The 17,245-nt window shown below is 37.9% G+C and overlaps 1 protein-coding gene across 1 annotated transcript in view; it reads left to right on the top strand.

Annotated features, from left to right (window-relative positions):
* Positions 1-17,245, top strand: part of LOC148835458 (ERC protein 2) — a 303,333-nt gene that overhangs the window by 156,856 nt on the left and 129,232 nt on the right. Inside the window, exon 14 of the mRNA XM_088916570.1 lies at positions 6,091-6,222. Coding sequence (XP_088772696.1) covers positions 6,091-6,222 — 132 coding nt within the window. The remainder of the gene's footprint in view (positions 1-6,090; positions 6,223-17,245) is intronic.

The raw sequence follows: 17,245 nt of genomic DNA, 5'->3' as shown, positions 1-17,245 counted from the left end.
CGTCACAATATACAGTACGTGGTCCTTTTTTCCCCTTCATAGACAATGATGGATAATTTCGTTTCCAGTGGAAGAAATAAGCAGTTAAACCTTTTTAACACACTGCCTAACATCCAAGCACCTACCCCCAGATTCACAGAGTAAACTACCGAGCAGACCTTTTTGTATTTTTCCTTTTGTTTTTTTTTAATTGATAATTTACTAATTGAGTGAGTCAGTATTTTGACCCTCCAGGGCTAATGGAGACATTCATCAGTGATGACCGAGGAATGAGTAAATCAAGAAGAACTCTTTGAATGTACCGATAAGACGTGAAATATCACAGGTGTTAATCCGATCGTTTTAGGTTTGAGTGACTCAAGAATTGATATAGAGGCATGTTTAAGCATCTGGGCTCGTTTAAATTTAAATTTTCCTTAACTATCTTAATATATCATCTTATATTAAAGTGCTGATTGTGACAAGACCCAGAGTTCAGAAATATTAATTTCTCCCTGTGCAGTGTATGGCACTGATTTTCACTAGGCAGAAATAACTGCCTAAGCCGAGACAGCCATTGCCCACGTTGGATCCAGTAAAGTCTCTGAATTACAGAGATACATTAATATGGTGAGACTTCTGGGCATGCCAGGATGTTCCCAATTGCTTGGTAAAAAAAAAATACAAATAACATCTCAAACCTAAAAGTGTCTGTTCAGCAGAGTAGTGTACAACCATTTCCAATTTTGTGCCTAAGGATTACAAAATTCTGCATCTAAGTTAAAATGAGCTTTTCTTGGAAATAGTATCTCCGTATTTGTTAATAAACTTTAATTATGTTCTCTCGTGCACATTAGGAAAAGGACGGCGAATGTCTTGTCAGGCTTCCAGGCCAGTGCTATTAAATTATGTCTAGAGACCTGAAATTGACTTGAAAGGAAAGGAGAAACGTAAACTCAGTAGCATTTCCAAACAAGAAGAGTGACGATCTTACCCACTATATTCGAGAGTCTGGGCCTGTATAGGAATGTGCACCCTCTGCGTGGCTGTATGCACCAGGGAGCAATCACTTTCTGCCTACATCAATGGTAATCCGATCCAGTTTATCTGAATTTCACGACACAGAAATAATTACGAGTGGTTTACACTTGGCTACAGTTGCTAAAGGTTAGGCAGAAGGGTATCTGCAAATCAAGTCACATGTCAGCTCCACATCAATACCTTCTTTATGGAAAATATGCATTTCATCACAAAGCAGTGCAATATGGCAGCCCATGTGGAATTTCCTTGCCCAGCCATTAACTCTCTGTGGCTTAACAGTAAGATGACTACCTTAACGAGCTCACAATTATTCAAAGCTGGTTTTGTGCACTGCTTGTAAAAGATTATTGGCCATTTCTCGGAAAAGCCACATTTTTGTTTGAGTATATTTGTTTTTGTGACAGGCTGCTATTCCAGCAAAAAAAAAATCCAAAAGGTTTCCATAAGTTCTTTCAATGAATACACTTGTTTCACACGGTAAACACTCCACCTGTCTGTATCTTTCTACTCGACAATTATTTTCCTAATAATGTCAGATTCGTTTTACTCTGACTTGGCTGTGACCATGGTTGATTATTTTATTAATCCCAGCTGCCCTGTGTGCATGTTGTCGTCTTGCAGGCAATTTAAAGGACAGCACATCTCATGTAGACGTTTAATGTCCAAACATTAAGGCAAAGGAAAAAACATATCATAAGACCTGCTGCTTGTTTTACAACTCAGCAGTGAAAGGAAAGTAAAATCGAATTTGGACACACCTCCTGAAGAAGCTTGGTCCTCAATACGCGGCTGGAAAAGCCTGTTCTGGTCACCCACAAGTGTGTAAGTACAACAAGAAGCCTATAAAACCAAAAAAATAAATAAATGATCAGATACTAAGACTAGATAGTCAGTGATACCACATCTTTTCTCTGTCATGAAAAAAAATAGTTATTTATGCTATAATATTTAAAAACTTCTTTACAATTTTTTAGAAATACTGTATCAGCGTAGCTACAATTGTTGCTTTTAGTGATTTAAGAACACTTAAGATACTATTTACATAGAATGTATTATGCTGCTCATAAATAAAATCTGTACTACACAGTGTGTTTTGGATAGCACACTTTAGCTACATTTACATGTGTATACAATGCTAGGTCAGTCATGCTAAATATCCTAATATTGCTTTAATTTATGTGTTTACATTATTAAATCATGGAATGCTTGTCTAAATGCATGATTACACATGCCATATAATGAGAATGAAACCTTGTCTTATACATTGGTCATTGTAGTTGACTTACTTTGTGTTAAGGGTTATTGAAAATTAAGTCTACATTATATTCATGCTCAATAGATCCTTAGGCACATTCCAACATAACAGAATCCTTAAAAACCTGCAGTTTGCCAAGAAATACTGAAGAAGAAGTAGTTGAATCTTTCTATTAGTATTTTAACAATGTAGTTTTACTTTTACGTGGATCTAAGAGGGTTCTCTTCTGCTTCTTAAAGATTTGAACAACCTGGGACAAAAAGCAGTGAAAAAATGTTTTAAGTCTACAGTAGCTGCCTCCTTCTGAAAGTTAAATACACAGAGTAGCCTATGTGGGCAGAGAGATAACATCAGATGGAGTTCCTTAAGTGTAACTATAATATAATAAGACAATAAATAAGCATAGGAAGTATTTCTTTACACTTACAGATTATCTTATCTCTATTTAAAACAGACCTTTCTTTTCATATTCAACTGTAATAAGGTGAATGATCATTTGCATTTATATAGTATAGTCTGTACTTCATATTTCATATTTCTAAATCTCGTGTATGACTACATCTTCGTTATTTCTTATATATATCGAAAATCAAAATCCTTCGAGAATCTTTTAAGATAACAATAGATACCGAGCTGAGAACAGGTTTTAATACTTAATGGAATGAAAAATCATTCCACCCACATTGAAAGCTGGAACCGGTTAAAAAAAACCGTCATTTCCATGAGTTGGACTGACATTTTCTTGTGGAAATAATACCTGCAGAGTTTGAAATACAGCAGCAGGGGCAAAGCCTGGCTTGTGGACACAGCAGATGCATAGTAGATTATCAAGTTTTCAAGAGCAAAAACATTTTATGTACTGTATACTGCTTACAAAATCTGAGCGGCTTCTCTCACATTCTGTAATTCAAACTGAGAATGAGCTATGAATTACCGCATGGAAAACAGATATTTTCCTGAAAGGGATCTCCCCATATTGTTTCAGAATTAGTGCCTTTTTAAAGAATTTACTCAAGGATAGAATTTCAGGATGTTGGATCAAAAAAGGTCTTTGCATTCCAATTGGACTAACAATTGATTGTCATTCTGAAACCTATACATTTTTTATGTAGTAGGTTCTATTCATATAAAGTAAAGATATATACTGTACTGTATATATCTGCTAGATATACATGTAATAGCAAGAATCTAACAAATATTGCTTTTGTAAATTTCTTTAAAAGTATATGAAAATATTTTTTCTGCTTGAATACTGCTGAATATTGAATAATATAATACAACCACAATATCAAAGTGTTATGTTTGATAATACATGTCTCAGCTAGAGATATTTTATGGGTATCACAGAATTGTTTGTATTTATTGAATAAAATTGACTGGCACATGAATACGTAACTTTACACTGCATATACATTTATACAAATTTTGGTTGCAAGGCAAAATGTTATTTTTTTATCTGTTCTTGCACATTCTCTCTCGAAAAATGCCATTGGAATTTTGGAAACCGTTGGATATTCTTACTGTTCACAGAATGTTTTGTACAATATTTTTGTTTCTAATTTCTCCTTGATTTATTTGAGTGGTTTGATTCCTTTGGAGTGAAAAACAATTAAATAATTATAATATTCAGGAGAGAATGATGAATGTTGCTGAAGCAATTATCTCTCTTTCAATTATGGGTATATAATATTAAGAAAATACTTGCATGGTCAAATTTCACATAAGGGTACAACTTTGCCCTCTCCATGCCCAGACAGTTTGAGGTGTACTGTGTTGATCTTTGAGCATTAAATTACTGGTGTGCTGTCAAATCCAATTATGTTTGCTGGATATGAAGCACACAGCTTCCCTATGTCATTAACCTCCACTAAAACCAGCTTATATATCTGATTTGTTTTTGTTTTCATTGTGCTTTTTTGCGTTGTGAAAGAACCATTCTGAGGAGTTAGAAAACCACAGATTCTTCCAACAGTTCTGCTCTGATTAGTGTTATCCTTGAGTGTACAGTGACCAAATAAAAAACTTAAACTGTTCCATCATGCTCATATGAATTGGCCTTATTGGTGTATTCCAATGACAAGTTTACATTTTACTCCTCTTTCAGGATTTCTGCAGATTCCACGGTAAAAGCAGGAACCTCAAAAGCACTGGGGCAGAAGAATTTGTACAAAATTATGCCAGATTACATTCTAGCACCTGCTTCCAGAGCTCTGCTCGCTGCTGTCAGTTCAATGATAGGCGTGTGTGCCGTACCAAAAACAGAAAACCCGAGCAGTGTTGGCACTGATTGTGCGCTACTGTTCCTGTCAGACGTGCGTGGGACTCATCTGGATAAACACAATGTTCCAAAAACAGATGGTGCTAAGCTAACCCTTAGCTTCTGTTTTAAATCAGATAAAAAGAAGGTTAGGAAGTGTGACATTTTGGTGGAAAAAGGGCACAAATGCATTGCATATTTATAGTCTAGGAGAGACAAGAACATTTCTGTTTAATTTTAATCCACAGCTTTTTGTGCTTTGCTCTCTTGAAAAGCATTTGTCACTAATTGGGAAAGAAGAAACCACCTACTGTATCTCCCTTTGTTTTTTCCTCATTTTTCCTGTTCCTCCACAACGTTGTTTTTTCCTCATTTTTTTCCTTTCCCTCCACAGTGTCTCTCTTTCCAATTCTCTTTAACCAGTTTTGATGCCTTTCCCTGCTTTAAGCTTCAGCGTCAATTCAGATTACATTAAATTTCTGTTAATCTGTCACTTGGTTCAAATCACTGCAAAGTGAATGCCACACACTCCGCTATGTTGTCGTAACCATATATTGTCTGTGCAAAAGCCAAAGCTCTCCAGATTGTCTGTTGGAGTTTAACTGAAATCTAATGTCTGATTTTAGGTGACCTCTGGTCTGATCATTAATTTTTTGTTTATTTTGTTCTTCTTTAAAAATAAAAAAAAACAGTTCTTTTTGCCTAATGAGTTTTTATTGTGGAATTATACAAGCCTTCCTATGTTGCAACAGGATTTAACGTGTGATGACAGTGGGGTAACCATCAATAACTGGAATTATGAACTGATGTAGATGATTAAGAGAAACAACACTCACATGGTTCCCCTGGCCTGGTGTGCACACTTCTCCACAAATGTGTGGGTTACCTTGAGACAAACCGGGCTAAGACTGGCAGCTTCTGCAACTGCTTCACAGAGGCCTGTCCTAATATCACAGGTCCACAACGCAAAAGAAGGAGCAGAATTTTGTGCCCGGTGCAGACGGAGGATTCTATGTTCATGCTTGGTTTGTTTACAGAAACCTGTTGTCTGCAGTGCAGTGCAGTTAATCTTTCTCTCCCTAGGTGTTAACATTGGATCCACCCAGAATGGTCAACCATAAATATTGTGTTTCAGCAGCTGTTTTTAAACTTCACAGTGTTTCAGGCTGGGGAAGACTCTGATTTTACTACTGTAATTACTGTTTGACAGTTCTACACCGTTCTACACCAAAACTATGCTTTGTCATTCAGGAAAGTCAAAAATGTATTTTTGCATTCCTAAAACCATTAATGGCACGGATATTACAAGGGGTTGGCGTGTTGTTATGTGGAAAACAATGCCTATTCCAGTTTTAAACCTGAAGCATAACACTCTTTCACAGGGTCCTTCAAGGTTATGATCCAGCCTGTTTTCCTTCACTCACAGAAATGATACAAACAGGTCGTTTGAAAGTGTCCTACATGTCCTAGTTGTCTTGAATGTCCTTCCTCAAAGTAACGCCTCCAAGTTGTGCTGCCTGTCCTTCACCTCCTCGTCCCCTGCCCCTCCCTCTCCCAGGAGTCGGCGTGTGAGCGAGCGGACCGCATCGAGGAGCTGGAGAAGGCTCTGCGCGAGAGCGTGCACATCACTGCCGAGAGGGAGATGGTTTTGGCCAAGGAAGAGGCTGCTCGGTCCGCTGCTGAGAAACAGGTCTGCATGAGAGAACTTCACCTTTTGGCTTTTGAGGCCTTTTGGCTCACTGTGACAGACATTCACTGGCCATTTATGATGCAGCTGAAACCCCTCACCCCTCACTTTTCCACACATAGTTCCCCCACCCTAATCTGCATTCTGCCCTTTATACAGTATCTGAGATTCTGGGTTGTGGGCCTCGTTAGTAACCATTTACAGTATATTGCCCTATTTAGCTGTGTTTTGAGCAAACAGATTGAACATAAGAACATAAGATTCTTGTGTTCTTCTATTCACACAGACTGGTATTCAGTAATTCCTGAAGAAGCTGCCAATTTAAGTTAGTAAGCACCTCCGTGCACCTTTGCAAATAAATCTCAATGGTTAGGTTTGGCTTACAAAGTGCCTTTGATTTTCCAACAGTTTTACAAGGCTGTGCTTCGTAATCATATTCATAAGATCGTTGTTTTTTTTTTTGTTTTTTTCTTCGCTTTTTTGTGATGCAGGGAAGGTGCTACTTTTAAATTCCAAATTTCATTTTGCAGGCAGGTTGTGCTCGTCTGACAGAATGGTGATTACAGACCATTCAGATAGACGTGAGCCTAGTAGTCCACTCACACGGTCTCCTTTGCTGAGGAATGCTAACCCCTAAATCACATTTAAATGAGCCTGTAAGCTGTGTTCACTTGGTCCTCGCAGTCTTCCTACGCCATTTTGTTTTTGTTGAAAGGTGTTCCCCAGTTCTTGCACGTGACTGCTTATTTTGCTGGCTTGGCATGATGTCTGTGTAGAATCAGATCCTTCTCTCAGTGGTATCTGCCTGTTGGGTTTTGGCCCGCATTCTTTTCTGTCGTTTTATGCCTCCTGTGTGCTTTTGCCCATTGCGTTGAATCAATTCCGTTTGTTTCTTTCTGCTCTCATCCCCTATACTTTTCCTTGTCACCCCCCGTCTTGCTCTCTTTTTTAATTTCCCAAGTTCGCGTGTATGGAATCACAGTGCCTTGCCTGCAGGTGCTTCCATGAAAACCTTTCCTTTCCTATCGCCATCCTTCTCATCCATCATAAAGCCAGTGAGTGATCTTTGACAGGTGTCTCATATTGAAAGTTCTTTCATGTCCTGTGCTTTCTCAAATCTATGAATCTCTCAGCTAGGCTTCACTCACCCAGGGAGGTGGGGCCAGGCAAATAAAGAATGAACCTAATTATTAAGACAAGTGCTGCAAGGTCTTTGCCATCTATCAGTGAGTTTGCAACACAGATTCTTTCGTATCTCTTAATTCCTCTAACATTCTCAAACTCGCAATGCTTATCACATTGATTGTAAGGCGTATTACAAGACAAAACTATGACCTTTACTTTTAATGCTTTTGTTATAGCTCCTCTGTATATACAGTATGTACTGTACATTATACTGAACAAAGACAGCTCCCCCATGTGGCCGTTGTCTGCAATGGCATCAGCTCTCACGTACTGTAGATGGTCCATAGCAAGTCTAGACTTTTTGATCCTTTGTCATTCATTAGCTCTTTTCAGAGCTCATACTGCCTTTAAGGGACAGGAAGGAAATGTGAGATTTGACCTATAATAATATCACACTGATTTTAAATATACTGAAGAAAGGAGTAGCCAGAGTGACTGATTGCATTTTAAGTTAGAGTAGATGTGCACTATACAGTAAGTATAGTAGTGAAGTATAGTATAGTAGTGCACTATACAGTAAGTACTGCAATATTGTTAGAGATTTGAGACCATAAAGTTGTGCTTTAAGGAAGCCACTGTCTCCTTGATTAATTAGATTACAAATCATCCATCTGGACGAAGCCAGTCTCTTGTTTTTCTTATATTGTATTAAAATCAGGTGAGGACAGTGGCTGCTGAAGCATGGCAAGAAAACAGGGCTTCACTTTAAGGACTTCACTACCAGGCTGTTTTGAAAGGCAGCATAATCGCTTGCCCAGATGAAAAAGAATTTTCTTACGAAAAACCTCACTTAAAGTACATCGCAGGCAGTGATGAACAGAACATGTTTTTCTGGGTTGTTTATGTTCACTAAAACCATGAATTACTACCAAAAATAACTTATGATGTAAGGCACAGATTCCTATATTCATTTTTCCTGACATGTAGTGTTACTGAATTTTATTACCGAAATGTTTGACAGGGATTTTCTGTTGTACAGTATATTGTTGAAACGTTTATATCTAAATTGACAGTTTAGTGATAGCCAAGTCAGACTAACTGATACATGTGCTTCAGACCAATTCAGTGTAACTATGAGGAATTCCTCATCTATCTTTCCTGAAGAAGCATGACTTCAGTCTCCACCATTACCGTCTCTGTCTCTACCATTAACACACAACCTTTTCTCTTCTCTTTTTGAACTTTTCTCTGCTACTAAACCATTTCTTTACTGTTTTTAGGCTCCTGCTTCTGATAGATTGTGACACCATGACTTTCACAAGCCACATTCACCAGATTTTTTTTTGGGGGGGACAGTATAGACATTTCAGTGTTTGTTCAATGTATCATCGTAGTTACTGACCACAGTATGACTATGGATAAGTGCTGCTGTTTTAATTTAATTAGCTGCTGGTCAGGGACTGGATTTTCCAGCTGTAGCTGGGCATCATGGGAAAGTCTTGCTGTACCTGACTGTCTCTCTAACTTTCTTTTTGCTTCTTTTTGTTCAGTTTCTCTTACACTATCCGTCTAGTGGAAGAAACTCAGAATATAAACCACTGTGCCATAATCTCTCTGAAGTGCCTAATATCCATTCATTCTAACTCTTATTTTCTCTTTCTTTCATGTTTGCAGCTTCCTGTCTGTGTGTGTTGTGCATGCATTTTCCTTTTTGCTCTTTAGATTCCTTGTGTTGTAGGCTTGTCAAATGGTTTCAGCATTCTTTTTTTTCATTTTTTTATGTAAACGCTGTACTAACATGAGTGACGAAGATGCTAACCAATAATCTAGGATATCTATGAGAATCTGTCCACCTGATATGCCAGTAGGTTGTGTCGGGTCTAGTTTCTACACTTTTTTTTAAAAGGTTTAATTTGAACGCTTTAAACACTAGGAGGCTATTTTATCATATCTTTAAATAAGTTTGCTTTTGCTTCAGAGTGTAAGCTTTATTTTTTTATCGTATGTATCTGCGTTGACCAATGAATTAGCTAACTGGTTAATGCCTGAAGAGCGCGGTCTTTCCTACCAAGTGTGCACCTACCAGCAGGTGTTGAAGCGTCCGGAGGGTGTTGTGACTCAGAGTGGTTCTACTTCCTTTTCTTTGGCAGATCATTTGAATTTTTCAAATTTGTCTCCTCTGTTGGAATGCATAACGCACTTGAGCAGTAATTTTAGTGACAGCTCACTGTGGAGAAGGCATTATGAGGCAATGTCCTCAGCTGCCACGTCCTACCTTATACCGGAGCTTATTCTTCTCCCATTATAAACCCGGAGAGGATCTGGTAAATTACACAGTAAATTCCAGGGAACGGGCTTGGGTTTGGCCAGGATGCCTTTTGTACTGTACTTTAGACTTTTTTAAGTCCCATATGAGGTGAGAGTAACTCGTAACTTCCGGCACTAAAACCAGTGACCGTCCAACCACGAACTCTGTCTCCCCCACTGATGGGTAAAGTGATGCCACTATGAGGGCCATGCCCATACACATCCTGTAGTAGCTTTGGAAGACCTGACATGTTATTCTGGCATTTTGCTTTTTCATGCATTTCACCAACAGTGTTTTCAAGTAAACCCTCACAATCCTTTTTATTAGAATTGAATGAGAGAGAGAGTAAATGTGGGTTATATGGGGAAAAAAATGAAAGACTTTAATGCCAAAAATAAGAACGTAATCTCTATTAAGGGGACCACCTACTGTGCTTTACAAAGATAGATAGATTTATAGAGAAGTATAAGCAGACTGCTGAAGTGATCTAGAAGAGTAACCACTGTGCACACCACATTTCTAAGGCTAAATGTACTGTGGAGTACAGCAATGCTTCACACACACTCCACAAACAGTGAAATTTGTTTAAAAAAATCTACTTACTACTTACGATTTCTAAAATGCTGGAAAACTGGCTTGATTTATCTTGCGTTTTGCAAACTTTCTGAATCATTTAAATGCAAATTCTTTTAAAGGAGGTTGTAACACATTTTTTTTGTCAAATATGCTGTAGCATGCTAGACATATTTTGTGTGCCAAAATGAAAATGCCTCATGGCATTAAAATTGTGTCTTTGTGCTGCTTGTGCTTTGAAAAGCCTGTGTTCTTCTGTTTCATATCATGCATTTTAATTTCTTGACAAGAAAGTTTTTCTTTTGTTACAGAAATGAGATTATCAGGGCACCTTAAGCTATGTCTATAGCCCTAAATCCTCAAATATAATATACCTACTCAAAGATGAATGTTACATATGTTGTAGAGCATAATGGCATATCCCATATTGCTGCATCAGGGTGACAGAATGTGTCAAACTTAGATGAAAAATGCTAAGGAACCCCAATTCTATCAACATGATAGCTTATGTTCTCCTATTCAGTCTTCATAACTACCTGCATCCCATAACACAGCAGAAGGCAGGTGCTGGTGTGATGATAGAAATACACCCTTTTGCCCTGAGCAGGGCTTCAGTGCTACAGCTGTTTCATGCACTCTGGCAACACACCTCAATCATAATCGCACAGTACTTCCTATGCCAGTATGTCTTTACCTGCGCCAAGATCCAGGTGTCTTTCATTTTACAAAAAACATGGCAGCTCAGAAAAGGCAGAAAGAAAAATTATGGCTTTAGACAAGGTTTATACCTCGCAGCTGCACTATTCACCATTTAAAAAAGCAACAACAAAAAAAGAGTAACAGTACAGTTTCGGCTTACCAGCCAAACATAACTTTAAATTGTTTTCATAATCCGTCTGACAGGTCATGAAGCCAGGAAAGTAACCCAGAGCTTGTGTTTAAAATGTTTGTCTTAAGTATTTGCCTTAGATATTATAAACCTACACAATATTTTATTTGTTGTTTAAAATGTTAAAACTAAGGTTGAAGACCTTATAATAGTAGTTGGAATTGAAGTTAATGTATTTAAAGAATACAAATTCACAATAATGGTGGAACTTTTGGAAAATAGCTAAATAAAAAGCCATTATTGCCTTGTTAATGAAGATATATCATATAGGAACAAGTAAAGGTGAATTCCATGCTGAAAGGCAGAAAGAAGAAACACAGTGTTTCAGGTGTTAATCTTCTTCAGTCTGCAACGTTGTGTTTCTTCTCTCTGCTGGAATTAACCTTGTTCCTTTGCAGCCAGCGCACTCTGACGCAGCTCCCTACCCTATACTTCTTCACTATATCGTCTATGATTTTTTCCGTGAAGAGCACAAGAAAACCCTGTATGGCTGTACTCCGTGTTTAAAGTAGATAATCATTGTAACAACAAAGCCTTACATAATCGAGTGCTGTGATTGTGCAAGTTGTCACATAACAAAATAGAAGTCCAGTCCTTGAAAGAACCTCTGATCTCCAGCAGCTCTTGTCCCTCTCCACTGCCACAGCCCTGCTTGCCCCAGGGGTGAAGCCATAGTCTCCCAGTCAGCTGGCCTCCACAAGGATTGTGAGTCCAGATCTCTCAGCTCCGGGCTCTAGGGGCACACACATGTGTGCGTCGTGGTGGAGAAAGTCTAGGATCTGCTGGGGAGGTGGGATTAGGGTCTCCAGTTTAGGCTTTTTCCTCCTTCTCTCGGATACCCAATCTTCTGTCTACATGCTGCGGAAGGCCATAGTCCTGCCTCCCGTGAAGCAGCCAGCCGCGTTGCTGCTCTGGCTTAGACGCGCGGTCCCGAAAGGCGAGACGCAGATGCGTGACCCTCTGTGGTGGAGGGTCAGAGCCAGAAGACTGGAGCTCTGAGGTGGGGCTGTGGTAGCTGGCCCTTGGCTCCCTTTGAGGGTCTAGCATTTAAAAACTCTGTAACGAAGAAGCAAGTGAGACTGGTGATGGAAACACTGACGTGCACTGAGCTAGAAAAGAAATGAAGCATGCACTTAAAGAGTAAATTCATATCATTTAGTTGTTTTAACTATGAAGGCGTGAATGTGTATTTTGCATCAGAAGTCTGCGTATACAGTATGTGTAGCGTATCTTTGAAAAATATATGAATTAATTTACACAGCCCTTTGGTTTGCTATACATTATCAAGTCTTAAATAATAAATTTAAACATAGCTTATTCAATTTAAAGATTGTGAAAAAAGGTCTCGAGTTGCAGTGCTGAGATGCAAATAAATGGTGTTCTGGACACTTTCTGTTTATGCATACTATTGCTGTTTGTATTTTGCAAACTACTGTTTGTAATTTTCATCATAATCAAAAAGTTTGAATGAAGCTTAGAATAGTGAGAACAAAGCAGTCTCACCTGAGGTGTGATTAATTAGGAAAATCTCAAAATATTATCAGTGCTCTTTCAGAAAATGATAATTACATCATAAATTATTGAACTAGTTAAATAGTAACAGTCATTTTCCTGTCTAAGTTACATTAGTGAGTGATGAGGTACATATGAAGAGCAATAAAATTAAAAAAAAGATCTCCACCCTTCTGTTCATTCCCAAGAGCTGTGTTGACACTTACCCTTACACAAAGACAGCTTTTCTTTTCATGCAGATATCATCTGTGAGTTTGTTTTTTAATTTATTTTAAAGGTAATCAATCTCGCGGTGCAGGATGTGCTATAAATAGTCACATCAAAAGTCATTACTGAAATCAGGCATGTTTAATACCCAGGCTGTGAGTCTTCACACCAGCATCTCATGAGCTCTTATTCTTTAAAGAGAGACTTTTCACTTTTTTTGAACTAAGTCTTTGAAGCAGCACTGAACTGAAACAGACAAGAGGGTTATTAGTACAGCTAGAAGTTCCCAATGGGATTATGAAAAGGAGATTTAATGAAAAAAAGGTATTTTTTTTCCAAACCTCTGAAGTCCAGCTGAATTAGCATGCACAGGATAATGAGATAAGCTGATTATTGTGCATAATTTTGCTAAAATGCATCATATTTATTATTAATGATGTGGTTCTGAAATGAAGCCCAAGCAATTGAGATTGCAATTGGTCCCCTTTGTTATGAAGAATTTTCTGGGATTGAGATTTTCTGGCAGTACAGGGAGTGTTTCAAGTTAGTAGTTAACTGCTCCAATTATGATTTTTGGGATGAGGTGTGATGTTCTTATGTGATTTGGTTTTATGCTTCCTCCTGAATAGCTTTGGTGTGTTTCACACACCATGGCCGTGTTCAGACTGCGGTGTCGATGATGTTAACCAGAGAGTCTACTTGACAGTTCACTTCATTAATACTGAGTGAAAAGTTGCTTGGCCTTCTGTACTCATTCCATGTACAACACTTATTTTCACCCAGGTTGGGCTCAGATACTTTGACACTCCATTATGAAAGGGATGTGGATTTCTCCCTTCAGGCTCCCTTCAGAAATCACACCTGGATTAGGATTTATTTTTTTATATTTATGTTCTTGCTGGGTATAAATTTATCTTGAGTTCCCAGCAACGTTATTTGCATACAGTACACACACTGTACTATATCTATACAGTTCATGTCGTACATGCTTGTAATAGATATGCAAATTAATTCTTACAAGAAAAATTCAAGGTTCTCTAGGTTAAAAGAGATAAAACAATTTATTTTCTGAATGTATTTTACTTTTATTTTACCAGATAGGAAATTTGCTTTACAGTCAGGTAAAAGGCAATGACACGATACACCTTACTGTACGTGTATGATAAGAAAGAAAAAAAAACAAATACATAAATAAAGAAAAGTATACTGTACAATGAATTGTCCACATTGAGCATGTTAACTGCCATATTTGCGTTAATCTGTTATTTGCATTAATGAAGTGGAAGTGACCAGGGATAGACAGATTTGTCTTTGTGACTTACTTTTTTTGCTCTTCAGAAATATAGAAACAATTGTGAAAGGTTAAGTACAGTGTAAGAGAACTCTTTAAGAAAGATTCTTGTATTCCACAGATAATTCCTTACGCTGGAATTTTCACATTTGTTTCAGATGACATTCTCAAATATTGTGTCTGCACTCATATCAGATGAACCTTAAAAAGCAGAGAGCGATTTGTTTACAAAGTTCATAAGGAATGCAACCAAAAACGTGACATCTGAGAAACACACAAAAATTAAAAAAATGGTTTGCTCCAAATCTCGCTGGAAAATGTGTGAACGATTTATCCCCTTCATATGAAGAGGTCTGTTCTTTTCAAGCTTGACCACATGGTTTCAAACATGTGTCTTCGCATATAGTGTGATTTTTATAAGGTGCTTTTCATATTTACCGCTTATTTCCTGCTTGAAAAGCTATTACCGTTGCCGAGACCTTGATGTAAAAACAAATTGTAAATGTGCAACAGTTGCAGAACATTTTAGGCATTTTTTAGGGAATCACAGAAATTATTGCTGGATCCATTGGACATATTCTTATATCAGACATAAGCAAGTAAGACGCATTTAAGGCCAGCTATTAAGCTAACATTCAGTGGAATGTCGAAAAATTCAACAGCACTCCTTAAATCCGGATTTATCTAATGATGGGATAAGAACACACACAATGCACTTAAGAAATTCCTTTTTCTTTTCAAAAGCATAATTTAAATCAGACTCTGGATTAATATAAACATATATATATACATGTATGTATTAATCTATGGATCTTATTAACCTAACAAAGGAAGCACTTAAAGATGGATTTTTATTTTGTTAGGGTTAAGTACTTTATGACCTAAAAATGTTAATCACGTTTAATGATTCTAGGCTGTACAAAGAATTTCATTCACAATATTAAAGCAGCCTTCTTTTGAGACAAGTGAGAGATCGACTCTGTACAGCATTATTTCTGGCCTCAATGTAAATGTCAAACATTTAGGAAATATTGTTAATAACAACATCATTGATTGTTGGAAATGAGCCAGGTAGGTGTCATTGCATAGAAATCCTTTGTACTTCAAATGAAGAAAAATAAGAAAAAAAAACATGTGACCATCATTCCCATAAACTGGAGCAGTATTATGTTAGCATGAGTTGATCTAGATCCAGTCTGGAATTAGGAATGCTCAGGGGCATTTTAACAAACTGTCATTCATTTGAACTCTAACCCTGTTTAATTTAACTGCCTTCAGTTTGTCAAGATGTACAGTACATATTTGCACATTAACTTCTCTTTATTTTTTTTTGCTGGTTAGGAAGTTTTGTATGTCAACAGCAAGATGAAAGCTCATTTAAAATCTCCCAGCAGCCCCTCTCATCTTCACTCCCCCAAACCAAATGTTACAGGGATGGTTGCCAGTCATACAGTACTTCACTTCATTTCTGGTTGGCACAATGAAAAGCTCTTCTTTCTTTCAATTCTTTTTGGAAGTGGAATAACGGAGGTACCAGTTGGGAGTTTTTGTAGAAAATGGTGGCCTTTGATTCTCCAAATTAAATATACTGTACTAAGCTTCAAAAGAAACTAATCACTTAAAATAGTAAGAAAAATACAATAAAATCACCTAGTTATCATGAGGACAGTCAGTCAGTCTTCTGTAGCAGGTGCAGTGGTGTTGTATTGAGGAGACATGGCTTGGTAAATTCATTATGCTGATTAGCAATGGTCATCAACAGGCGATTCTTGGGATTCTTGTGGGATTCCTTCCCATATAGTACCTGCCAAAGTTTCCCATAATGTATATCCCATAAAGCATCTCCTACTGTACCCCTGGACAGGTGTGTGCACCTCTGCTAGCCATAGATACAGTACCACACTTTGTCTCATCTCATCGCACAGATGTTCAACGGGGCTCATGTCCGGTGAGCCGGGCATCTACAGCATCACTGTCTCATTCCCATCTCACGAGAAAGCTGTTTCTACCTTGGTCAGAAATTGCCATCGCCTGCAAATACCCTAAGCAGTGTACAGTACAGGATAATAACATAGTCGGGGCCTCAGCATACTGCTCTGATAACACAGAGGAAAAGGTTGATAATAAGAGGATATTGGTTCTTTTCTTTGTTTTTCTTTCTTGATTTTCGCTCGGGGTCAACACTCAAGAAGTTAAATCGCCACACCACCCGTGCCCAGACAGCTCTCCCACTAGTTCAATGATTCAGTGCTCATGCAATTTGCTAATTCACTTGTGGACTGTCATCAATGATCAATACATACAAAAGATGCGGAAACATTAAATAAATACCCCAAATCCATACCAAAGTTATTTTTTTCGAAAAGCAGACATGCGTAGAGTGTATAGTGTGTTTGCTTCTGGTGCTCGGTGTACAGTATCAGTTTGAAATGTTCCTTTTTATTTGTTGGTTTTCAAATAACGATTCAATTCATCAGTTGCTATCAGCTGTCCACAAAGTTCTCCTCATTTTCCAAGAAGTTCAGCTCTTGGTTTGTTTACCTTCTCTTGCCAGGATGGTACCAGCTTACTCCTTTCCACACCCTGCTGAATTTAAAAGGAAGCGAGAAGTTGGCAGCACATATTTGACTTGATAAGTTAGTTACACTGGGTAACCTCTAAATATTACAGTACTTGGTCAGCTCTCAGACATAATAATCACACATCTCATGCATACTGTAGCTCTGTACATAACAATACATCTTTTGCCATATAAAAAATACTGACAAGGGCAAGTAATTTATGGCTGTTTAAATATATCCCCACTTCCCAGTTGTTTCACCAGTTTAACTAATCACATTTCATGCATCTAACTCTCCCACTTCATAGACCATTCCTGATGTTGTCTGATGTTTGCAGAGGTGAATGTGTAAAAGGGGGTCAGTTTTGTTCTTATTACCTGTCTTTTTTCCCAGAGTGCACGCAGGGGTATTTTCTAGAAGGCTATATGATGCTAAAAACCAACAATTGCTGTAGACTGTCATGGCAAACCTGCATAAATTCTGAGTGTGCCCTGTGGTATGCTGTTGAAGGTCGGTTTCCTTTGGATTCACGGCTTCGTATTGCAGATTTTCATTGTACT

Source organism: Atractosteus spatula, chromosome 5 (genome assembly GCF_055471065.1).
Source record: "Atractosteus spatula isolate fAtrSpa1 chromosome 5, fAtrSpa1.hap1, whole genome shotgun sequence".
Lineage (NCBI taxonomy): Eukaryota > Metazoa > Chordata > Actinopteri > Semionotiformes > Lepisosteidae > Atractosteus > Atractosteus spatula.
This window is presented reverse-complemented; position numbering and strand designations above follow the sequence as displayed.